General features: G+C 35.8%; 6 protein-coding genes, 1 long non-coding RNA gene and 1 other non-coding gene across 9 annotated transcripts in view; 3 read left to right on the top strand and 5 right to left on the bottom strand.

The window, feature by feature from the left end:
* LOC143915157 (uncharacterized) overlaps positions 1–20960 on the top strand; it is a 510169-nt gene extending 489209 nt beyond the window's left edge. The window contains exon 2 of the mRNA XM_077435630.1: positions 19878–20960. Within this exon, the coding sequence (XP_077291756.1) occupies positions 20298–20669 (372 nt within the window). The 5' untranslated portion in view covers positions 19878–20297 and the 3' untranslated portion in view covers positions 20670–20960. The remainder of the gene's footprint in view (positions 1–19877) is intronic.
* Positions 47–2990, bottom strand: LOC143915153 (uncharacterized). The gene is made up of 3 exons (XM_077435625.1): positions 1901–2990; positions 1449–1814; positions 47–1162 (listed from the first exon to the last, which is right to left on the bottom strand). Exons 1-3 carry the CDS (start codon positions 2006–2008, stop codon positions 419–421), a joined length of 1218 nt encoding a protein of 405 aa, XP_077291751.1. The 5' UTR covers positions 2009–2990; the 3' UTR covers positions 47–418.
* LOC143915559 (uncharacterized) lies at positions 5586–7705 on the bottom strand. Its single transcript, XM_077436256.1, has 3 exons — positions 7527–7705; positions 7131–7445; positions 5586–7056 (listed from the first exon to the last, which is right to left on the bottom strand). The coding sequence occupies exons 1-3, from the start codon at positions 7632–7634 to the stop codon at positions 5704–5706; spliced, it is 1776 nt and encodes a 591-aa protein (XP_077292382.1). The 5' UTR covers positions 7635–7705; the 3' UTR covers positions 5586–5703.
* Positions 9084–9188, top strand: LOC143916272 (U6 spliceosomal RNA). The gene has a single exon (XR_013260962.1). It is a non-coding gene; the product is annotated as a U6 spliceosomal RNA (small nuclear RNA).
* On the bottom strand, positions 12997–16160 carry LOC143915149 (uncharacterized). Of its 2 annotated transcripts, XM_077435619.1 has the most exons (4): positions 15641–16160; positions 15433–15541; positions 14981–15346; positions 12997–14694 (listed from the first exon to the last, which is right to left on the bottom strand). In XM_077435619.1, exons 2-4 carry the CDS (start codon positions 15538–15540, stop codon positions 13615–13617), a joined length of 1554 nt encoding a protein of 517 aa, XP_077291745.1. In that variant the 5' UTR covers position 15541; positions 15641–16160; the 3' UTR covers positions 12997–13614. The 2 variants fall into 2 exon arrangements, with proteins under 2 accessions (XP_077291745.1, XP_077291744.1); XM_077435618.1 differs by lacking the exon at positions 15641–16160 and having other exon boundaries at positions 15433–15590.
* On the top strand, positions 15650–17082 carry LOC143915159 (uncharacterized). Its single transcript, XR_013260883.1, has 2 exons — positions 15650–15869; positions 15948–17082. It is a non-coding gene; the product is annotated as an uncharacterized LOC143915159 (long non-coding RNA).
* LOC143915155 (uncharacterized) lies at positions 17747–19170 on the bottom strand. The gene is made up of 3 exons (XM_077435628.1): positions 18919–19170; positions 18642–18848; positions 17747–18562 (listed from the first exon to the last, which is right to left on the bottom strand). The coding sequence occupies exons 1-3, from the start codon at positions 19024–19026 to the stop codon at positions 17945–17947; spliced, it is 933 nt and encodes a 310-aa protein (XP_077291754.1). The 5' UTR covers positions 19027–19170; the 3' UTR covers positions 17747–17944.
* An 876-nt stretch (positions 20961–21836) lies between the features above and the next one.
* Positions 21837–23223, bottom strand: LOC143915900 (uncharacterized). Its single transcript, XM_077436721.1, has 3 exons — positions 23053–23223; positions 22774–22980; positions 21837–22700 (listed from the first exon to the last, which is right to left on the bottom strand). Exons 1-3 carry the CDS (start codon positions 23158–23160, stop codon positions 21837–21839), a joined length of 1179 nt encoding a protein of 392 aa, XP_077292847.1. The 5' UTR covers positions 23161–23223.
* Positions 23224–24841: the final 1618 nt, after the last annotated feature.

Below are 24841 nucleotides of genomic sequence, written 5' to 3'. Positions count from 1 at the left end.
GTTACTACGTACATATGTAGATAAAGTAATAATTTATACATTTTTTAAATTATTGGATCTTTTATTAATAATTTGTTAATTGATTTTTATTAAAATTAAAATCTACTGCAAAACATTAGTTTTTTATTATTATTCTAAGCACAAAATTTAATTTTGGTTTCATTCAATTGTAACAGTGGAAAAAATAAATACATATCTACAAATCTTAAGTCTGAATAGGCTTGACTTGAATTTTATGGGAATTAATTTGATCACATTTATATGGATTTTCCGCCGGTGTATAATAAGATGTTTCATATTTTACGAGCTCAGATTTTGTAGTAAATAATTTAAAACATGTCAAAATCTATGCATTTTAACCTTTATAGGAATATATGTAAGTCTAGAAAGGTGAGACTTTTAAGCAAATATCACATTTTCACGGGTTATCGCCATTATGAGATCTTCCATGAGCCACAAGATTAGACTTTTGAGCAAAGGATTTTAAACAGATGTCACATTTGTAAGGCTTCTCTCCAGTGTGAGATATTTTATGTCTTGTAAAGTTAGACTTGGAAGCAAATGATTTTAAGCAAATGTCACACTTGTACAGCTTTTCCCCAGTATGAGACTTCTCGTGGATCACAGAATTGGATTTTTGAGCAAACGATTTTAAGCAAAAAGAACATTTGTATGGTTTTACACTAAGATGAGATTTTACATGTGTAACAAGGTTAGACTTTTCAGTAAATGATTTTAAACAAATATCACATTTGAATGGCTTTTCCCCAGTATGAGATCTTTCATGTATTACAAGTTGAGTTTTTTTAACAAACGATTTTAAGCAAACGTCACATTTGTACGGCTTTTTGCCAGTATGAGATTTTTCATGTGTGCTAAGGCTAGACTTCATAGTATAAGATTTAAAACAAATATTACATTTAAACGGCTTTTCCCCAGTATGAGATCTTTCATGCGTCACCTGTTCAGTTTTTTTAGAATATGACTTAAAGCAAGTGCCACATTTGCACAGTTTTACTCCGACATGTGACTCCGATATATCTGCGAGATTAATTTTATGACCTAATTCAAAATGTGAGGAGCAGGTGTCCAGTAATGGATGTTCAACTTTGTCAATTATTTCCATTTTGTAATCACACATAGTAGCAATTCCTTCACGCATCTATAAAATAAAACAATCGTTATATAATTTAAGATGTACAATATTTTTACATAGGATGAGGTCATTTTTCATGTGAATTTATATTCTCAATTAAACTAAACTCGCTTGGTTAGATTCACTCATCGTCAAATGCTACAAATCTACGAGCTTACCATTCCGTTTGTTTCAAATGTCGCTACAGACGCATATTTTCATTCAAATACAATGGAATAAAAATAAAAAAAATCTTTTATGTACGGATAATCCGTAAAGCGGATAACCGAGAGTAACCTATACATTTTCTTACTTGATCTGGTGGAATTTTGCAAGGCACTGGATTTTTGCTTTTTCTAGATATATAAGCCTGTCCAGCGTCTCGTTGTTTTTTTCTTTTGGCGTCTGCCCAATTTTGTAAGGCACTCGATTCCTGTGTACTTAGCTTGTCATCGACATGGGAATTGCAAACATTTGTTATTGTATTAACATCTGTCTCATCCTTCCATATCAAATCTTCTAGTAGAACTTCCTCAGGTTTGATATCCAAACATTCATTCAACCTCAGTTTCGACGTTTCGTTACTTTGTATACAAACATTTCGAAAACTGCTGAGCAATTTCAGATTACTATCGCACGAAGCACATATCGTATTTGGCAACCCGTCATCCTCCCCAACCTACATTTAAGTGAGAAACGTAATTATAAAATGACTATGCATGTATTGATTAATGATGGTCATAGGTAAAAGTAAGTGTAGTTAACCTGCAGCTGACAACATGTCCAAATGCGTCGAACCAGTGGATGAGGATTGTCATGAATAGAGATGGAAGACTCGGCTGGAGCAGAACAAAGACAAAGCCTACATTCCATCCTTAAAAAAGATACACAATTGCGCGATCTGTCAAAAGTTTTTCTTCTTTGAATGTGGTCTAAATTACATGGATTACGGCCACGTCACTTTTTTACAAACCTCTTTTACGTTTCACATTAATATATTCTTTAATTAATCTAACTACTTGCTTCAACCAAGTCGTATTCAATAGTGAATCTGGGAAGACTCTCAAATCCGAACATCTGAAACGTGTTCATCTAGGGATTGTGCTTCTCCCGCCCAAGGAGTAATGGAGTGCATGTCTCAGCTCTGCTCCAGCAGGATCCTTCGTCTCCTCCAATGTATTTGGACCTGATGTCAGCTGCGGGTTAGTTACGTTACACTGGAACCGTTGCTATTGTTAATTCGCTAGTCCTCGTAAACGTCATACCTTTCTCATTTGCAGTTTAGGAAAGGGGACCATCTGCCAGATATGACATGCCTTTCTTGTGTCAACAATCTGGAATTACTTCACAGCTTTCGAAACGCTTGTTTTCGGAGTGACACAACGTCGAGGGTTGAATTAGACATGTATTTGAAAGTCAAGCCGGAGGAAGATTTAATATGGGAAACTGAGTCGGGTGCTAATTATCCACCAAACATTTCTGGTTCGCCGGACGATAGCGAGGTGAGTGAATGGTATTTGAGTGCCTTAATACGTTAATTGAATCGAGAATAAAAATTCACCTGTAAAGTGATATCAGCAGAGAAACGTAACAATAATAGAAGTGTTTTCTCGAAACTAATACGTACATATTTTTCCATAACGACACTATACAAACTGTCAAACCACGATGTTAATTGAATAATATGCGAACTAAATGATCAATTTACTCATAAAATTGTATCCCATGTTGTATATTGTGTTTTTGATTGCATTGAGCAATTTTTAACGATGCACTTGCCCATCTTGCGAGTAATATAAACAAACAGAGAAGATTTTATCGGATATACGTCGAGCACCAAGAATCAAATACGACTGATGTTAAAATTATTTAGGAATGTCCGTGGACAATCCGTTTGTTTGCGGATGATACGTTAGTTTATATTGTAGGTGATGATGTGCAAGTTATGAGTGATATTTTATGTAGGGAATTACAGTATTTAAGCGATTGGTTATGTGAGAATAAAACGAAAGTGAACTTAAGTAAGTCAAAGATGATGTGGATGAATAATGACTTCTTAAACGAAGACCATGTGGAACGTAAAGGAGGTTAGCAATAAAAGCGTTGTGTGTGATGTGATTATGGATGGGAAAGTGGTAGAAGTAGTAGATAATATTAAGTATTTAGGCATTTATTTCGATTGTAAATTAAGTTTAAGATGCACACAGATATTGTTAAAAAAAATGGCAAAACAAGTTGGTGTACTTTGCGCAATTAAATTTCATGAAAAGTCATGCAATGTGTCAATTATCCAGTAAAAATTAAAGTTGAAGATATAATTGAAATTGTTTATATGTTTATAGTTATTCTCTGTTTCATCTATATTTACATTCAGAATTCAATCAAATTTAATGAAAAATAAAAAAAAGGGAGGGAGAAAAGAAAAAAAATATTTTCATGTTTTTAAGAAAATTGTAGCCGCGTTTTTTATTCGGATTCGGATTTATCCTCACTTCGCATCTAAAGAAATTTATTAAGTATAAAAAGTAAAATATTAATATATAATTGTATTCGGTCACCGTGACGAGACAGAATGTTAAATGACAGAAAACCCAAATATCGGAAGGCAAAGATCGAAAATCGAAAGATCTTAAGTCGAAAGATCAAAAAAAAAAATGGTGCATGGTAAACGGTACATACTCACTTAATTTGCGCGAGCAGGATACAACGGGAACAAGAGGAACAGGCTTTTCCTCCCGTATTAATGTGCGCGCGATTGCCAATTACAGTGAAACTCCATATTATTGCTGATCTTCTGCTGAGCCATTAAAACGTGTCTACCTAGAGCTGATCTAGCTGAGTGAATAATGAAAATTTATAATTTTGTTATTCAATCCCTCGATTTATTGCAGGCTTTAAAACAATAAATCGTGAGTTAACTTGGTCATTGAATATTTTAAGCATTATTTAGGAGTAATTATATTTCTCTTTAGATATCTATTTAGTATTGGTGGGGGGCTTAATGTTGAGAGCTTTAAGGGTCGAATTCTTTAACCTTTAAAGCGGGCTTTAAAAAGATATCTAAATGTATTATTAATTATTGAATAAAAATCAATAAATAAAAAAGTAATAATAAATAAACCTATATAAGTAGTTTATAACTTTAGTATTTCCCATAACTGGCAAACTACATTTTTAACAATTTGATTATAAGTAAATATCACATTTATACAGTTTAACTCCAGAATGCGATCGTTAGTATTTTTCAAGTCCAGATTTTGTTGTAATTTTAAGCAATTATCGCAATTGTGTGGCTTTTCTACCAGCATGAGATCTTTCATGTCTTACAAGATCAGATTTTGTAATAAATGCTTTACAACAAATGACACATAAATACGGTCTTTCCCCCGTATGGGATCTTTCATGTGTCACAAGATTAAATTTTCTAGCAAATGATTTTAAACAAATATCACAGTTATAAAGTTTAAGTCCGGCATGAGATCGTCCGTGCGTTGATAGTTCAGATTTCGTAGCAAATGAGTCTAAACAATTATCACACTTGAACAGCTTTTCCCTAGTATGAGATTTTTCATGTCTCATAATATCAGATTTTGAAGCAAACGATTTAAAACAAATACAACATTTGAAAGGCCTTTCCCCAGTATGGGTCCTCTCGTGTATTGCGAGATGAGATTTTTGAGAAAATGATTTTAAACAAATATCACATTTGTACGGTTTTTCCCCAGTGTGAGATCTTTCATGTATCAGAAGGTTAGACCTGTAAGCAAATGTTTTTAAGCAAACACCACATTGGTGGGTTTTTATTTCGGCGTGTGATTTCGAGCGATCTTCAAAATTATTGGTTGATTGGTTGTCCATACGTTCTGTACGATTATTGAATATTAACGTTATTTAGAGCAGCCTTTATATCCGTATCATGGTGTACTGGTCAGTGTATATTGATCTGGGCGCGATGGGGGTAGGTTCGAGTCGGCGTCCTGGATTTGATTTTATTTTTTCAAATATCGCTAAAATATAAATTAATTTCAAATTCAATTTCAATAATTTCAATAATATATATATTAATTGTTTTATATGAAAAGAAAAAAAAATGGTTCAAAACTTCGATAAATGAAATTATTAAAATTATGTATTTTTATATGGCGAGAAGGAATATTTCAATTAATGTTTAAAAAAAAAAGGCGAAATGAAAAATTGGATTTGGCACGATGTCCGAGACGATTAGCTCATTTAGACCCATATTCAGGCTATTTGGGGTGATCGGTTCGAGTCGCGACAAAGTCGTCTCGTCGAAAAATGAATAAATCGATTTTTATCGATTCGTTCATTATGTTCGGCGAGAGTTAGGACACACACACACACACACACACACACACACACACACACACACACACACACACACACACACACACACACACACACACACAGATTACCGTCGTTATATATATAACTAATATAACATAATTGTGAAATAAATTTAATAAACAATAATTTAAAATAGATTGGCATTATTTAAGTTTACCATACAATATATTTCAATTAATAAAATAAAACGTACATATTTAGATTTAAGACATTAGCATGGTTATTTCATTGTGTGATTTATAATGTCTCATTAGTATGAATTTTTGAGCAAATGATTTTAAACAGATGTAACATCTGTACGACTTTTTCCCAGTATGAGATCTTTCATGTATCACAAGATTTGATTTTTGAGCAAATGATTTCGAACAAACTGAGCATTTGTGTGGTTTTACACTAAGATGAGATTGCACATGCGCAACAAGTTTAGACTTTTTAGCAAATGCTTTTAAACAGACATCACATTTGTACGGCTTTTCCCCAGTATGAGTTCTTTCGTGTATAACCAGATGAGTATTTTTAACAAATGATTTTAAACAAACTTCACATTTGTATGGCTTTTCCCCAGTATGAGACATTTTATGTGTAGTAAGGCTGGACTTTGCAGTAAATGATTTTAAGCAAACATCACATTTGTACGGCTTTTCCCCAGTATGAAATATTTTATGTCTTGCAAGGTAAGATTTTGTAATAAATGATTTCAAGCAAATATCACATTCGTATAGTTTTTCCCCGTTATGAGATATTTGATGTCTTGAAAGGGCAGCTTTTACAAGAAATGATTTTAAACAAATTTCACATTTGTGTGCTTTTACGCCAAAATGAGATTGCATGTGTGCAGCGAGGTAATATTTATCAACGAATGATTTAAAACAAATGTCGCATTTATACGGTTTTTCCCCGGTATGAGATCTTCCATGTCGTTCAAACGAAGATTTTTGAGTAAATGTTTTTAAACAAAGATCACATTTATAGTGCTTTTCTACAGTATGACATATTTCATGTTTGGCAAGGTAAGAACTTGTATTAAACGATTTCAAGCAAATATCACATTTGTAAGGCTTTTCCCCAGTATGAGATCTTTCATGCCGGACAAATGCAAATTTTTGAGCAAATGCTTTCAAACAAATATTACATTTGAACGGCTTTTCCCCGGAATGATATCTTTCATGCATGGAAAGGCTAGATTTAGCCATAAATGATTTTGGACAAATTTCACATTTGTACAGTTTCTCCCCAGTATGAGATTTTTCATGTATGGAGAGGCTAAATTTTGAAGTATATGATTTTGAGCAAATACCACATTTATATGGTTTTTCCCCAGTGTGAGATCTTTCATGTGTCACAAGGTTATGTTTTTTAACAAATGATTTTGAACATGTGCCACATTTGAACGGTTTTACTCCGGCATGTGATTTCGATACATCTTCGGTGCTAATTTTAAGATCTAAATCTAAATGTGTGGAATATGCGTCATCAGATGTTTTCGGTAATGGCTGTTCAATTTTGTCAATTATTTCCACTTCGTCCTCACATGGTGTAACTTTTCCTCCATGCATCTGTAAAATAATATGAACGTTATCCAACTTTCAATGTTTATAATATTATTAAATGGGATATGAATTCACTCTACCGGTGAATTTATATTTTCTATTTGATTGACGTTGTGCTTAGAGTCGTTCTGTTCTACGACACTCGATTCTCGTTCATGCATTTTGTCATTGAGTGGGGTTTTCCAAACATTTGGTAGTGAACCAACACGCAACTCATCTTCCCATATTAAGTCTTCCAGTAAAATTTCTTCCGGCTTTATATCCAAACACTCATTAGACCTCAGTTTCGATTTAGCGTTACTCTGAAGGCAAACGTTTCGAAAACTGTTGAGCCGTTCCAATTTCCTATTACATGAAAGGCATACCGAATCTGGTAACCCGTCATCTTTTTCAACCTGCAAATGAGAACGGCATTGATGATACTGACATGACAATGACAATGGGACGACAACAGGTCAAAAGTAATAACAACTGACCCGCAGCTGACAGCAGGTCCAAAGGCATTGAACCAGTGGATGAGGATTATCACGAATGGAGACGGACGACTCGGCTGGAGCAGAACAAAGGCAAAGTCTGCACTCCATCACGAGATGAGAAATGAGAAGCCGTTAAAGACTTTCTCTTCCTCAGATTTGGTCTAGATCGCACAGTTCACAGCTATGTCCAAGTCATTTATTTTATTGATTTACTAGCATCTAAACGTCGATGTTAAAGTAGAAACAGCATCTTATTATAAGTTAACTAATATCTAGACAGCTTAACAGCTTGGACGAAGGCAATGACATGCCAACACGACAACTCTCCAAAACACTTCCATTTGTCTCCTTTGTGCAACTCTCGTCTATCTCACCCCACACATTTTTCTGATTTCGTCTACCCATCTTCCTTTCACGCCTTTAAATTCTCTCGGGTACCTTTCTAGAACTTTGTACATTTTTCTAGATACATGACCTACTTGGTAATTGGACTATTCATCACATGGCGGTGGTCACAAAGACAATTTTTGCCATGAAAATCCCGAATACACAATATTTGGCATTCAAGTTCTCGTTACTATGATAGTTATTGTTAATATGATGGACTTATACGTTACTTTGTGACCAGTAATCACCGAGTACTTTGTGACCAGTAATCACCGAACCGACCTACCTATTGCCATATCAATCTCTTCACTATATTCAATACCCTTGTTATACTTCTCACCCACGTTTTCCGCTTATTATCTGTCCTCGTTATGCCGAGCATACAGCATTCCATAGTTTTGTGAGTACACTGGACTTTTTTTACATACCTCCTTTACGTTTCACTTACGATTACAATTCAGGAAAAAATTTTCCTCTTATCCGATCGTTTTCATACTTTGCCATATTGCTCATTTTGGTCATCAATATAAGTTAATGGATCCTCCGCCATTACGATAGAGATAAAATATCGTTTAAGAAGCTTTTCAAATCTGCCCGGCGAGATACTCGGTGACGTTTGTTTATTAGTTTTAAACATATATGGCGGTAGAAAAAAAAATATTGGTGTATTTATTCAAAATCATAATTTTATATACAAATTATTGTATTAAGGCAGGAGAAGTATCTTGACTGTGTTCCAGCCTATATAAACACGTGTGTTTGAAAGAGGATCTTTATTACTCAGTTAATACAGGTGTGTTACTCAGTTAATACAGGTAGTTGCTTCGGAGGAGTGAGCCGGTTGAGCTTATGAAGCTCACTGGCATTTGGGGATGATGCGCTGGTTTATATACTAGTTGATTGTGCAACGCGTAGCTTGGCTGGTGAGATTATATTCTGGAAGATTCCTACGGGGTCGAGGTTATCCTTTGAGTGCCTCAAATTTTGGTTGCTACGCAGCTATGTAGTGAGATCATCGTCTCCGGGGGTTTCCGTGTCGTGATTGCGTATCTGCAGTGAGTTGATGGTGTCTTTGATTTAGTTTAAACGAAGGTATTTCGGTCACGGTTGACTTTACGTGTTCGTACAGGACGCGATGATGTAATTATATATCTGTAAACAGGGGAAATGTCCTGCTTCGGCTGGGCATATACTAAAATTGGAACGATACAGAGAAGATTAGCATGGCCCCTGCGCAAGGATGACACGCAAAATCGTGAAGCGTTCCACATTTTTTCTACCATTATCATAACTAACTACTATCACTTACAAAGTAACCCTGTTAAATGGCATGTAATAACTCATAAGTGATCCAAGTGATACCTAGGATGACTATCTGTCAAAGCTGACCACAGAGAAGAGTCTATGGCGGTAAGAACTCACTCCTTGAATGGAAATCTCTCTCAAGTACCGCCTTTTTCTCAACACATCTTGGATAAATGCGAGAAAAATAATATCCAAACCTCCAACAAGGTAAGAGTGACGATGGATGATAGCTTAGCTAATAGAAACCTGTATTTAGCCACGTACAATGTAAGAACGTTATCGAGTGAAGGAAGTGTGCTTGCATTAGAGAGTGAATTAGAAAGTATCAAATGGGATTTAGTAGGACTTAGCGAAGTAAGACGAAAACAGGAAAACCAAATAATCCTAAAAAGTGGTAATTGTCTCTACTGGAGAGGGCTACCAAATGGTAGAATAGGAGGAGTAGGGTTTCTTATCAATAAGAGAATAGAAAGAAATATTATAGAAATAAACGACATATCGGAACGTATATGCTATGTAGTATTAAGAATCTCGAGCAGGTACACTTGTCAAATCTTCCAAGTGTACGCCCCCACATCTAGCCACCCAGACGAGGAAATAGAAGACTTCTACGAAAAACTACAGGGCGCATACGATAATAGCCGCCACCACTTTAAAATAATCATGGGCGACTTTAACGCAAAAATAGGACAAAAGGCAAACACAGAAAGAGCAGTAGGCAATTTTGGTACCCGCCAAAGAAACGACAGAGGCGATCGCCTCATAGAATTCGCAGAACACAACAGGCTCTTTATCACTAATTCATTTTTCAGGAAAAACACCAACAATAAGTGGACTTGGGAGAGTCCTAAAGGAGACAGAAACGAAATCGATTTCATCCTAACAAATGCCCTGCACTCCGTTAAAGACGTTAGTGTTTTAAGTAAAGTAGATATAGGTAGCGATCACAGATTAGTCCGTGCCAGGATGGCCATTAATATAAATTGCGAACGTAGGAAATTAATAAAAGGATGCAGTAACTCTCCAGATTTCGCTCAACTAAGGTCTAGGAAAAAGGAATTCGAACTCGAACTTGGAAATCGATACGGGAAATTGAACCCAGAAGCAGACATCGAGGAATTGAACACTGTAATTAGTTCGGTTCTAACCTCAACAGGTAAGAAATTAGTTGGACTCAGGAAACAGATTAAGCTAAGCAAAATTTCAGAGGAAACCAAAAATCTAATTAAGCATAAAAGGAAGTTAGATAGGGATAATAATAAGCAAGAATACAATCTAGTAAATAAGGAAATTAAGAAGAGAATAGTCAGGGATGTCAGGGATTTTAACAGCAAGCTAATAGAAAATACCATTAAGAATAACCGTAGCCTGAAAAAGTGCAAACAAGATCTTTTCTTAGGCAAAAACCAAATGATCGCAATCAGATCAGAGAGCGGAGTAATAATTAGGAATAGAGAAGAGATCGTAGACAGAGTTTATACGTTCTATGCAAAACTTTACGAGAACAACAACGGTCAATTTCCCGCTCCGGAATCGACACATGGCCAAAGGGTTCCTGCAGTATTGCCTAGCGAAGTAGAGGCCGCGCTAAAAACTGCAAAAAACGGTAAAACCCCAGGGGAAGATAATATTCCCATTGACTTACTAAAATGTGGCGGCCCCCCCCTAATTAATATCTTAGCTAGGCTTTTCAGCAAATGCATCCAGAACCAAGCTATACCAGAAGGATGGAATAACGCAACTATCATTTTAATACACAAAAAAGGCGACAAAAGCGATATCAAGAACTACCGACCCATTAGTTTACTTTCAGCGGTCTACAAGCTCTTCACGAAGGTTATTACAGAAAGGCTGAAGAATATCCTCGACGAGAACCAACCTATAGAGCAGGCAGGGTTTAGGGCAAATTTCAGCACAATGGACCACCTCCAAGTAGTTGGCGAACTAATCGAGCGCGCCAACGAATATCAACGGCCATTGTGCCTAGGTTTCGTCGATTATGAGAAAGCCTTCGATACAGTTAGTCATAATGCAGTACTTAACGCTCTACAAACACAGGGAGTGCCGGAACCCTATGTGGGACTGTTAGCTGCAATATATAAGAATGCCACAGCTTCGGTTAAAATTTTTTCAGGTACAGATAGATTTAGCATAGGAAAAGGAGTAAGACAAGGAGATACAATCTCGCCCAAGTTATTCAATGCGGTGCTTGAGGGAGTTTTCAGGAACTTGGATTGGGATACAGCCGGAGTAAGCATCAATGGTCGCTTTTTGAGTCACCTTCGGTTCGCAGACGATATAGTTTTAGTAGCTCGTGATTCAGCTGACCTACTTATTAGACTAACACAGCTGGACAGGGAAAGTAGAAAAGTAGGATTAAAAATTAACGTAGATAAGACTAAACTAATGTTCAATAGTTATTGCATGCCTGATAGCATCCCCTTAGATGATAAACCAGTAGAAGTAGTAAATAGTTATTTATATTTAGGTCAAATAATTGACATGTCTGGTAGTAAAAATGAAGAGATAAAGAGACGTATGAAATTAGGATGGAGTGCATTTGGACGGATGAATGCTGTTTTTAAATCAAAAATGCCACTCTGCCTGAAGAAAAGGATCTTTGATCAATGCGTTTTGCCAGTGATGACGTATGGATGTGAAACTTGGACACTGAACGCCAAGATGCTAAATAAAATCCAATGCACTCAAAGAAGTATGGAACGCTGTATGCTTGGCATAACGAGGAAAGACAGAAAGCGGAACACGTGGGTGAGAAATATGACAAGGGTAGTGGACATAGTGGATAGAGTGAAGAGATTGAAATGGCAATGGGCGGGTCACGTAGCTAGGAGGATGGACGAAAGGTGGACAAAAGAAGTGCTTGAATGGTACCCGAGAGAAGGCAAAAGAGTAAAAGGAAGACCGCAAGGAAGATGGGTGAACGAAATTAGGAAAATGTGCGGAATGAGATGGATGAGTGTTGCGCAAAACAGAGACGAGTGGAAGCGTGTTGGAGAGGCCTTCATCCAGCAGTGGATGGCGAATGGCTGTAAATGATGATGATGATGAAACAGGGGAAATAGATAAAATCATCAACTTTGTTGCGCTATATTCCAATAAAAATAGGGAAATAGATAAAATCATCATCAAGTTGCGCTATATTCCAACATCTTGACGTTCAAAGTCCAAGTTTCACATCCTTTTTTAAGCGGTGCTAACTTTCTATCAAGTTCACGAATGGATGCACATGGTTACTATTCAATATATCGGTTATATATTATCCGGGATGTCGTTAAAAACTCAAGCTACTTCAAGTCTAATTTCACATTTATTGTTTTAACTTAATAATTAATTACTAAGAGTGACTCACCAATGTACATACATAGCCAGTGTACTACTTTTTATTACGTACCTCCTTTACGTTTCACTTACGATTACAATTCAGGAAAAATGTTGCCACTTATCCGATCGTTTTCATACTTTGCCATATTGCTCATTTTGGTCATCAATATAAGTAAATGGAGCCTCCGCCATTACGAGAGATAAAATATCGTATAACAAGCATTTCAGGTCTGAAGATTTTTAATCTCGGTGACAGTTGGTAGTCATTAATTTTATACATAGATGGCGGTAGTAAAAAAAATATTGGTGTTTTTATTCAAAATAATAATTCTTACGTTTAGGTCAAACTGAGAGACCTGATATTTAATAAATCTTCTACGCAAAATATTTACATTTTATTAGTTTCGTGTATGTATTAATAAATAAAAATACAAAATATTGAAAGTAAGTTTAATTAAATTTTAATGATTTGTCTACATCAGTTCAATATGTTAGGTATAATATATACATATGTACATATATGCGATATTCTGTATTAATACTCTAAAGATATTCAAAAATGAAACGAACGGTAAAAATAAATTACACATTTTTTTAATTATTGGATCTTTTATTAAAAATTTGTTAATTGATTTTTATAAGAATTAAAATGTACTGCAAAACATTAGTTTGTTATTATTCTTCGAAGCAGGTATTATACTAAGCACAAAATTTAATTTTAGTTTTATTCAAATGTAACAGTGGAAAAAATACATATCTACAAAGTCTGAATTTTTTTTATGGAAATTAATTGAAAAAAATACATATCTACAAATCTTAAGTCTGAATAGCCTTGACTTGAATTTTATGGGAATTAATTTGATCACATTTATATGGTTTTTCCGCCACTGTAAGATGTTTCATATTTCACGAGCTCAGATTTGGTAGTAAATAATTCAAATATCAAAATATCAAAACTATGCAGTTTAACCCCTATAGGCATATATGTATGTATGTTAGTCTAGAAAGGTGAGACTTTTGGGTATATGATTTTAAGCAAATATCACATACATTTTCACGGGTTTTCGCCATTATGAGATCTTCTATGAACCACAAGATTAGATTTTTGAGCAAAGGATTTTAAACAAATGTCACATTTGTGAGGTTTTACCCCAATATGAGATTTCATATGCTCAGAAAGATGAAAATTTTTAGTAAATGAGTTTAAGCAAATATCGCATTTATACGGTTTTTCCCCAGTATGAGATCTTACATGAATTAATAGGTCAGATTTTGTAGCAAATGATTTTAAACAATCATCGCACTTGTACGGCTTTTCCCCAGTATGAGTTTTTCTATGTCTCACGAGGATAGATTTCGAAACGAACGATTTTAGGCAAATATCACATTTGTATGGTTTCTCCCCAGTATGGAATCTTTGATGAATCGCAAGTTCACGTTTATTGGCAAACGATTTAAGGCAAAAATCACAATTGTAAGGCTTTTCTCCAGTGTGAGACATTTTATGTCTGGAAAGGTTAGACTTCGAAGCAAATGATTTTAAGCAAATGTCACACTTGTACAGCTTTTCCCCAGTATGAGACTTCTCGTGGATCACAGAATTGGATTTTTGAGCAAACGATTTTAAGCAAAAAGAACATTTGTATGGTTTTACACTAAGATGAGATTTTACATGTGTAACAAGGTTAGACTTTTCAGTAAATGATTTTAAACAAATATCACATTTGAATGGCTTTTCCCCAGTATGAGATCTTTCATGTATTACAAGTTGAGTTTTTTTAACAAACGATTTTAAGCAAACGTCACATTTGTACGGCTTTTTGCCAGTATGAGATTTTTCATGTGTGCTAAGGCTAGACTTCATAGTATAAGATTTAAAACAAATATTACATTTAAACGGCTTTTCCCCAGTATGAGATCTTTCATGCGTCACCTGTTCAGTTTTTTTAGAATATGACTTAAAGCAAGTGCCACATTTGCACAGTTTTACTCCGACATGTGACTCCGATATATCTGCGAGATTAATTTTATGACCTAATTCAAAATGTGAGGAGCAGGTGTCCAGTAATGGATGTTCAACTTTGTCAATTATTTCCATTTTGTAATCACACATAGTAGCAATTCCTTCACGCATCTATAAAATAAAACAATCGTTATATAATTTAAGATGTACAATATTTTTACATAGGATGAGGTCATTTTTCATGTGAATTTATATTCTCAATTAAACTAAACTCGCTTGGTTAGATTCACTCATCGTCAAATGCTACAAATCTACGAGCTTACCATTCCGTTTGTTTCAAATGTCGCTACAGACGCATATTTTCATTCAAATACAATGGAATAAAAATAAAAAAAATCTTTTATGTACGGATAATCCGTAAAGCGGATAACCGAGAGTAACCTATACATTTTCTTACTTGATCTGGTGGAATTTTGCAAGGCACTGGATTTTTGCTTTTTCTAGATATATAAGCCTGTCCAGCGTCTCGTTGTTTTTTTCTTTTGGCGTCTGCCCAATTTTGTAAGGCACTCGATTCCTGTGTACTTAGCTTGTCATCGACATGGGAATTGCAAACATTTGTTATTGTATTAACATCTGTCTCATCCTTCCATATCAAATCTTCTAGTAGAACTTCCTCAGGTTTGATATCCAAACATTCATTCAACCTCAGTTTCGACGTTTCGTTACTTTGTATACAAACATTTCGAAAACTGCTGAGCAATTTCAGATTACTATCGCACGAAGCACATATCGTATTTGGCAACCCGTCATCCTCCCCAACCTACATTTAAGTGAGAAACGTAATTATAAAATGACTATGCATGTATTGATTAATGATGGTCATAGGTAAAAGTAAGTGTAGTTAACCTGCAGCTGACAACATGTCCAAATGCGTCGAACCAGTGGATGAGGATTGTCATGAATAGAGATGGAAGACTCGGCTGGAGCAGAACAAAGACAAAGCCTACATTCCATCCTTAAAAAAGATACACAATTGCGCGATCTGTCAAAAGTTTTTCTTCTTTGAATGTGGTCTAAATTACATGGATTACGGCCACGTCACTTTTTTACAAACCTCTTTTACGTTTCACATTAATATATTCTTTAATTAATCTAACTACTTGCTTCAACCAAGTCGTATTCAATAGTGAATCTGGGAAGACTCTCAAATCCGAACATCTGAAACGTGTTCATCTAGGGATTGTGCTTCTCCCGCCCAAGGAGTAATGGAGTGCATGTCTCAGCTCTGCTCCAGCAGGATCCTTCGTCTCCTCCAATGTATTTGGACCTGATGTCAGCTGCGGGTTAGTTACGTTACACTGGAACCGTTGCTATTGTTAATTCGCTAGTCCTCGTAAACGTCATACCTTTCTCATTTGCAGTTTAGGAAAGGGGACCATCTGCCAGATATGACATGCCTTTCTTGTGTCAACAATCTGGAATTACTTCACAGCTTTCGAAACGCTTGTTTTCGGAGTGACACAACGTCGAGGGTTGAATTAGACATGTATTTGAAAGTCAAGCCGGAGGAAGATTTAATATGGGAAACTGAGTCGGGTGCTAATTATCCACCAAACATTTCTGGTTCGCCGGACGATAGCGAGGTGAGTGAATGGTATTTGAGTGCCTTAATACGTTAATTGAATCGAGAATAAAAATTCACCTGTAAAGTGATATCAGCAGAGAAACGTAACAATAATAGAAGTGTTTTCTCGAAACTAATACGTACATATTTTTCCATAACGACACTATACAAACTGTCAAACCACGATGTTAATTGAATAATATGCGAACTAAATGATCAATTTACTCATAAAATTGTATCCCATGTTGTATATTGTGTTTTTGATTGCATTGAGCAATTTTTAACGATGCACTTGCCCATCTTGCGAGTAATATAAACAAACAGAGAAGATTTTATCGGATATACGTCGAGCACCAAGAATCAAATACGACTGATGTTAAAATTATTTAGGAATGTCCGTGGACAATCCGTTTGTTTGCGGATGATACGTTAGTTTATATTGTAGGTGATGATGTGCAAGTTATGAGTGATATTTTATGTAGGGAATTACAGTATTTAAGCGATTGGTTATGTGAGAATAAAACGAAAGTGAACTTAAGTAAGTCAAAGATGATGTGGATGAATAATGACTTCTTAAACGAAGACCATGTGGAACGTAAAGGAGGTTAGCAATAAAAGCGTTGTGTGTGATGTGATTATGGATGGGAAAGTGGTAGAAGTAGTAGATAATATTAAGTATTTAGGCATTTATTTCGATTGTAAATTAAGTTTAAGATGCACACAGATATTGTTAAAAAAAAATGGCAAAACAAGTTGGTGTACTTTGCGCAATTAAATTTCATGAAAAGTCATGCAATATGTCAATTATCCAGTAAAAATTAAAGTTGAAGATATAATTGAAATTGTTTATATGTTTATAGTTATTCTCTGTTTCATCTATATTTACATTCAGAATTCAATCAAATTTAATGAAAAATAAAAAAAAGGGAGGGAGAAAAGAAAAAAAATATTTTCATGTTTTTAAGAAAATTGTAGCCGCGTTTTTTATTCGGATTCGGATTTATCCTCACTTCGCATCTAAAGAAATTTATTAAGTATAAAAAGTAAAATATTAATATATAATTGTATTCGGTCACCGTGACGAGACAGAATGTTAAATGACAGAAAACCCAAATATCGGAAGGCAAAGATCGAAAATCGAAAGATCTTAAGTCGAAAGATCAAAAAAAAAAATGGTGCATGGTAAACGGTACATACTCACTTAATTTGCGCGAGCAGGATACAACGGGAACAAGAGGAACAGGCTTTTCCTCCCGTATTAATGTGCGCGCGATTGCCAATTACAGTGAAACTCCATATTATTGCTGATCTTCTGCTGAGCCATTAAAACGTGTCTACCTAGAGCTGATCTAGCTGAGTGAATAATGAAAATTTATAATTTTGTTATTCAATCCCTCGATTTATTGCAGGCTTTAAAACAATAAATCGTGAGTTAACTTGGTCATTGAATATTTTAAGCATTATTTAGGAGTAATTATATTTCTCTTTAGATATCTATTTAGTATTGGTGGGGGGCTTAATGTTGAGAGCTTTAAGGGTCGAATTCTTTAACCTTTAAAGCGGGCTTTAAAAAGATATCTAAATGTATTATTAATTATTGAATAAAAATCAATAAATAAAAAAGTAATAATAAATAAACCTATATAAGTAGTTTATAACTTTAGTATTTCCCATAACTGGCAAACTACATTTTTAACAATTTGATTATAAGTAAATATCACATTTATACAGTTTAACTCCAGAATGCGATCGTTAGTATTTTTCAAGTCCAGATTTTGTTGTAATTTTAAGCAATTATCGCAATTGTGTGGCTTTTCTACCAGCATGAGATCTTTCATGTCTTACAAGATCAGATTTTGTAATAAATGCTTTACAACAAATGACACATAAATACGGTCTTTCCCCCGTATGGGATCTTTCATGTGTCACAAGATTAAATTTTCTAGCAAATGATTTTAAACAAATATCACAGTTATAAAGTTTAAGTCCGGCATGAGATCGTCCGTGCGTTGATAGTTCAGATTTCGTAGCAAATGAGTCTAAACAATTATCACACTTGAACAGCTTTTCCCTAGTATGAGATTTTTCATGTCTCATAATATCAGATTTTGAAGCAAACGATTTAAAACAAATACAACATTTGAAAGGCCTTTCCCCAGTATGGGTCCTCTCGTGTATTGCGAGATGAGATTTTTGAGAAAATGATTTTAAACAAATATCACATTTGTAAGGTTTTTCCCCAGTGTGAGATCTTTCATGTATCAGAAGGTTAGACCTGTAAGCAAATGTTTTTAAGCAAACACCACATTGGTGGGTTTTTATTTCGGCGTGTGATTTCGAGCGATCTTCAAAATTAATTTCATGGCGTGATTCCGCTTTGTCACCATACAAAGTAGCTTCATCTCCAAGCATCTGTAAAATACAACGTAATGATATTTTAAATGTGTATAATACCATTACAGTGGGATGACAATTGAGAGGAAATACAAACGTTTGTTGGCGAATTAGCATTCGACTTATCTTCCCATATTTCATCTTCTAGTAAAACTTCTTTTGGCTTAATATCTAAACACTCACTTAATCTGAGCTTTGACTTTTGATTACTTTGACGACAGACGTTTCGAAAGATGCTTAGCAATTCCAGATAACTATTACACGAAAGGCATATCCCATCTGGCAGTCCATCACTTTTCGTTACCTGCAAGTGAGAAGTGAGTGACGAGACTGGCTAATGAGATAGTAATGGGATTAATGTAACCGTAACCAACCTGTAGCTGACAGAAGGTCCAAATACGTTGAACCAGTGGATGAGGATTGTCGTGGATGGAGACGGAAGATTCGGCTGTAACAGAACGAAGGCAAAGTCTGCACTCCATTGTAAAGAGCCTCGACGAGAGAAACACCTGATCTGCCAAAAGTACGGTTTTTTCTTTTCTGACATTTGGTCCAAATTATTTAGTTCACAGCTATAAGTTTCTCGTTTTATTCCGCAAGTCTCTAAAATCTCGATCACGGAACATCTGGCACTCGAGTTCTCTTTAGTACAATATTTAGCGTGGTAGCTTTCGATTGGTGCAGTTTTTGGGTGCCAGATGTTCCGTGATCGAGATTTTAGTGACGTGCGCGAAGTCGCTTTTTGCGGAATAATCAACGAACCTTTTTACCATCCACTAAATAATTCTCCTCTTCTAATTAACATCATAAATAGAAAAAAAAATCAAATATGTATCAAATTCAAAACCAGAACATTTTATGCAAAAAAAAAAATTCTTAAAATGTACTTCAATTATTTAAAACGAATATTATGAAACAATTTACTGAAGACTTTGTTATTTCAATTCATCAATTAAATCAAAAAGTGTATCGGTTTTATCAAACGACTTACCAGAACAGATGGTTCGGTGATTACTAGTCAAATGTGAACCGGTCGCTCTAGATCGGTCACACGTGATCACCCGTCACACTTAAACTGGTCACGAGAAAACTAGTCACCCGAAAATTGGTCACGAAAATACTGGTCACACCCAAAAATTTGACCAATTTTTAATTTTTGGGTGTGACCAGTTTTTTCGTGAGTGACCAGTTTTAGTGTGACAGGTGATCACGTGTGACCGATCTAGAGCGACCGGTTGTCCTGTGACTGGTTCGCATATGAATAGTAGTCCATTTACCGAACAGATACCCTAAAAATAATAGGAATGGTCACCTTAATGTTAGACTAAAATACTGTGGCGGCTCGCTTATACGACATGGTCGAGTTTGGTTGCCTTCCTGCGAGTGGGAACCAACTCGGCTGGGTTCGGAGAGCTACTACTCACTCTGTCTTCAGCTGTCATATAATAAACACGTGCATTAACATGCCAGTCGTCTCATTCGTTCATCCTCCATACTGGTGACCCCCGACATCGAGCCACGCAGCCTCGATCAATTTCAACATGCCGCTCATCCCTGCCTCGCCGAGCCAGGCGGGGAAGCTACCCGCCGCGCCCCCATCGCCATCAACAGAGCGCGTCGCGGCCCGCGGGTGACAATAAACGAGCAGACACGGCTACCTACCTACCGACGTCCAGCCACAACGTCGATGACAGGTGCTTAAAAAAATGGGGGAGCGAATGAGACGACGATCTTGACAGCTGGATGTGGAGTCATGCGCGATCCACTACACATAGAACGGTCATCCAGCACCACAAGACATACACCACCTCAGCACCATCATCATCATCATCATCAAGGCCCCGTCCGTCCCCACGAGCGTCGTCACGCCGAGACGGGCGGTAGCGCTACAACACCTCCACGAGCCACAACGACTCACAGTCCAGCTCGGAGTATCATCAACCACATCGATGCCCCTGCCGCCCCCGCCGCCCCACCAACCGACATCAGCCTCGGAAGAGCGCCGCCGCCGCAGCATCGCATTGATCGGCGCGACCATCGGACCACCCACCGTCCTGCTCGCGACGTCACCGCCCTCGAATCTACCGACCATTCAGGGCGGTACACCTATGTACACAGCGGATGACCCACGTCAACAATTTTTTTTCTCCCCACGTAATAATTTTTTCTCCTTGTGTAACAATAATTTTTTTCTTTTGTAAAATTTGTTTCTTTGTAATTTTGGTATCGCTGATGCTGGGGGGGGAGTGATGTGGCGGCTCGCTTATACGACATGGTCGAGTTTGGTTGCCTTCCTGCGAGTGGGAACCAACTCGGCTGGGTTCGGAGAGCTACTACTCACTCTGTCTTCAGCTGTCATATAATAAACACGTGCATTAACATGCCAGTCGTCTCATTCGTTCATCCTCCATAATACCATTATTTTAATAAGTGACTGGAGTTTTTTTTTAATTTAACCCTTTATAGTTTATAGGGCAAGACTATTTTTTTCACATTTTTAGTAAAAAATTCGAATATCGGTACACGGATGTAGTATAAATTATTTAAAAAAATCGTTATCGCTTGTAATAAGTCCCAATAGGTCAATATGTATAATTCCACCTGACCTTTTTGGAAAACAATTGTATGTGTACGTATGCGCGGTGGCAAGCATACTGACCACTTTTATTTATGGTAAAATACGAATGTTTTGCATGATTTATACTGACAAAAAAACACCAAAATTTATTTCTTACTCAAATTTACTAAAAAAAATTATAAAATTTAAATTAAAAAAAAAATTACGGAAGAAAATAGTAAACAAATCAAATAGGCGCTAAACGTTTTTTGCACAATGCTATTTTACACGAAGATATTATATTACTGCACTTCACAATTTTTTTGTGCTACAATATGCACATCTCCTATTACTGGTATATTTGAATTTGCCTACAACGCATCTTTAGAACGCTTTTCTTTTTAGAATAATATACAAGAAACATTTTAAAATAAAAAATTCTAGTGCATTGTACAATTTCTATTTCATATCCAAAATACAGTAAAAACGTTGCTTTAAATACATTATCAAATATTCCCCAGTAAGAAATCATTCATATCCCATCGTTACATTTTCTAGCAAATGGTTTTTAACAAATATTTATTTTTATTTTAAACATATTAGCCACAGTGACATTACAGAGTACTCTAACGGGTCACTGTGGCCAGTCACACAATCATACACAAATAAAGTTATACAAAACATCTGTGCTAACCTAACCTAACCCAACCCATTTAAATAGCTTAAATATGTGCTTCATTTGTATGACTTTTCCTCAGTATGACGTTTTTCATGTTTCACAAGGTCATATTTTATAGTAAATGATTTTGAACAAATGCGACATTTATTTGATTTTTCCCCAGTATGACGTCTTTCATGTTTTACCAGGTCATATTTCATAGAAAATGATTTTAAACAAACGTAGCATTTATGTGGTTTTACTCCGGTATGAGACATTTCATGTCTCACAAGGTGAGATTTTCTAGTATATGATTTTAAACAAGAGTCACATTTGTACTGCTTTTCTCCAGTGTGAGATCTTTCATGATTCACAAGGTGAGATTTTTGAGAAAATGATATTAAACAAATATCACATTTGTATGGTTTTTCCCGAGTATGAGACAGTTCATGTCTCGTAATTCCAGATCTTGTAGCAAATGATTTAAAACAAATGTCACATTTGTGTGAAGTGAGACCAAGATGAAATTTCATGTGTGTGGAAAGTCGAAATTTGTCAACAAATGATTTTAAACAAATGTCACATTTGTATGGCCTTTCTCCAGTATGGCATTTTTCGTGTGCTACAAGGTGAGATTTTCTAACGAATGATTGTAAACAAATACTGCACTTGAATGGCTTTTCCCCAGTATGAGTTTTTTCATGTCTCACAAGGTGAGGTTTCCTAACAAATGATTGCAAACAAATATTACATTTATACGGTTTTTCCCCGGAATGACATTTCTCATGTATCACAAGGTTAGATCTGTAAGGAAATGTTTTTAAGCAAATACCACATGTATGGGATTTTACTTTGGTGTGTGATTTCGAGATATCTTCAAAATTAATTTCTTGTCCTGATTTCGCTTTGTAATCACACGAAGTAGCTTCTTCTCCAAGCATCTGTAAAATATAACGTAACGATATATAATTTTATATAATTATAATGGGATGAGAATTCATAGGAAATACAAACGTTTGTTGGCGAATTAGCATCCAACTCATCCTCCCATGATTCATCTTCTAGTAAAATTTCTTTCGGCTTAATATCCAAATACTCGTTTAACTTTAGCTTTGACGTTTCATTACTTTGGCGACAGACGTTTCGAAAGATGCTTAGCAATTCCAGATAACTATCACACGAAGGACATATTCCATCTGGCAGCCCATCACCTTTATTTACCTGTGAATGAGAAGACAGTGGCGAGACGACTAATGAGGTAGAAATACGTTCAATGCAACCGTAATAACAAACCTGCAGCTGACAGCAGGTCCAAATGCGCTGAGCCAGTGGATGAGGATCGTCATGGATGGAGACGAAAGACTCGGCTGGAGCAGGACGAAGGCAAAGTCTGCACTCCATCACACAAAATAAGAGGAACAGCTACATACACACATCTACAAATCGCCAATAATAATAAAATTACTATTTCATACTCCTTCGATTTGGTCTAAATTACATACAAATCACAGCTATATCGCTGGTATATTGATATAGGTTTTTCATTCCAAATTAACCCTTTTTCATTTAAAATCAAAACTCTTTCATTTCAAGGTCAATTTGGATTAAAAAACCTGTATGCTAAACATAACATTTAACCGTTGGTGAAAATCTGAATAGAATATTAATTTTATATAATTTATGAATAACTCTGTGACACAACTACATAATTAATGAATAAACTTGATGACACAAGCCCCCGTTAGATGGCCAGCAATAGTAATTATTGACAGTGTATACTAATCGCTGGTTCCCGGAAAAATGCACGCAAATGCACTCTACATATATTGAAATTCTAATTTTCAAAGAGACTTATAGGATGGGTTAAAGGTTTCGACCGTTTCCCAGCCTATGGAAACTCAGTTGAGTTTGAAAGAGAATCGTTTATTTTTGTTCAATTTTTACAATGGTTATTATATGTACGAAGAGGTTGAGCTTCGGAGAAGTGAGCTGGTTGAACTGAGGTTCACTCTGGTGTTGGGAGCTGGTGCGTCGCTTTATATATGTACGTTCTGGCTTGAAGCGTGCCGCGTGCAGATGCTTTGTCTTCGTTTCCAGGACACGTGTGTTAGAGACACGTGTTGACCTATTTTCGAGGCGCGTGCTTTATAGCTTTGGAGTCAGCGCCAGGACGTCATTCGTTTGAGAATGCGGTCGTGTGCCACGAGTAAATATCTTTTTAAGACACGTGTTACAGTATCCTGATGACATCACTGTTGGGTTTCGTTCGTTTTACGATCGAGCGATGAACTCTTTCTTCTGGAATGGTCGAAGGGGACGTTGCCCTTGAGTTATGCATGTTTGTACAGGATCGATGATGAGATCACTGGTTTTGATTCGTAATAGCACAAGTCGTGCTATATTCCTACAGACTCAAGAATAATTCACGCAATATACTACAAAAAAGCGTCAGCACCCTCGGATAACATACAAATACCCCTTGATGTTTTTTTGTGGAATTCTATTGCGTTAGTTCTTCTTGAGCGCTTTTGAAAGTTTGTAGGTATATCTCTTGTGTGCATTTTTGAGATCACCCTAATTGCTATACTCGAATAAGTTGTGCAAATTATGTTTTTTTTAGTGAAAAGAAGCACCAAAAACTTTCTTATTTTTAGTTATAAAATAAATTTCGGCCCAGATATGTATGTAAAATCCATTCTGTGATATATTATTCTGTGTCAACTTTGTTATCTTTTATAATTACAATTTCTATTACTCCTTTCATCTCCCTTTTCCATATTGCATGTCTCAGAAACTATTTTGGTTTAATTGTTTTTCAATGTATAGGTACATACATATATGTACATATCACATATGCATTTATGAATATTTTCTATTTCATAATTTTTGTACTTTGCGATATTAATTTTTGAATCATATTAAGTTGAAAATTTTTGCCTATATAGGAATATAAATTGTTTCACACTTCAACCTTTTCATTGTACATATGTATGTTTATCATATATAATTAATACTTCTCATTTATTTGCAGTTTTGTGGTTTTCATTTTTGTATCAATAGAAACAGTACTGGGTATTAAACG

Source organism: Arctopsyche grandis, chromosome 8, assembly GCF_051622035.1.
Source record: "Arctopsyche grandis isolate Sample6627 chromosome 8, ASM5162203v2, whole genome shotgun sequence".
Classification (NCBI taxonomy): Eukaryota; Metazoa; Arthropoda; class Insecta; order Trichoptera; family Hydropsychidae; genus Arctopsyche; species Arctopsyche grandis.
Note: the sequence above shows the minus strand (reverse complement) of the source record. Positions and strands in the feature narration are given on the sequence as shown.

Coding starts and splice junctions, on each gene's coding strand:
- LOC143915153 (XM_077435625.1), bottom strand. CDS start 2,008: ATGGAATGTAGGCTTTGTCTTTGTTCTGCTCCAGCCGAGTCTTCCATC. Junction 1,815..1,900: donor GGACATGTTGTCAGCTGCAG/GTTAACTACACT, acceptor ACTTAAATGTAG/GTTGGGGAGGATGACGGGTT. Junction 1,163..1,448: donor GCAAAATTCCACCAGATCAA/GTAAGAAAATGT, acceptor TTTATTTTATAG/ATGCGTGAAGGAATTGCTAC.
- LOC143915559 (XM_077436256.1), bottom strand. CDS start 7,634: ATGGAGTGCAGACTTTGCCTTTGTTCTGCTCCAGCCGAGTCGTCCGTC. Junction 7,446..7,526: donor GGACCTGCTGTCAGCTGCGG/GTCAGTTGTTAT, acceptor TCTCATTTGCAG/GTTGAAAAAGATGACGGGTT. Junction 7,057..7,130: donor TAGAAAATATAAATTCACCG/GTAGAGTGAATT, acceptor ATTATTTTACAG/ATGCATGGAGGAAAAGTTAC.
- LOC143915149 (XM_077435619.1), bottom strand. CDS start 15,540: ATGGAATGTAGGCTTTGTCTTTGTTCTGCTCCAGCCGAGTCTTCCATC. Junction 15,347..15,432: donor GGACATGTTGTCAGCTGCAG/GTTAACTACACT, acceptor ACTTAAATGTAG/GTTGGGGAGGATGACGGGTT. Junction 14,695..14,980: donor GCAAAATTCCACCAGATCAA/GTAAGAAAATGT, acceptor TTTATTTTATAG/ATGCGTGAAGGAATTGCTAC.
- LOC143915155 (XM_077435628.1), bottom strand. CDS start 19,026: ATGGAGTGCAGACTTTGCCTTCGTTCTGTTACAGCCGAATCTTCCGTC. Junction 18,849..18,918: donor GGACCTTCTGTCAGCTACAG/GTTGGTTACGGT, acceptor TCTCACTTGCAG/GTAACGAAAAGTGATGGACT. Junction 18,563..18,641: donor ATGCTAATTCGCCAACAAAC/GTTTGTATTTCC, acceptor TGTATTTTACAG/ATGCTTGGAGATGAAGCTAC.
- LOC143915900 (XM_077436721.1), bottom strand. CDS start 23,160: ATGGAGTGCAGACTTTGCCTTCGTCCTGCTCCAGCCGAGTCTTTCGTC. Junction 22,981..23,052: donor GGACCTGCTGTCAGCTGCAG/GTTTGTTATTAC, acceptor TCTCATTCACAG/GTAAATAAAGGTGATGGGCT. Junction 22,701..22,773: donor ATGCTAATTCGCCAACAAAC/GTTTGTATTTCC, acceptor TATATTTTACAG/ATGCTTGGAGAAGAAGCTAC.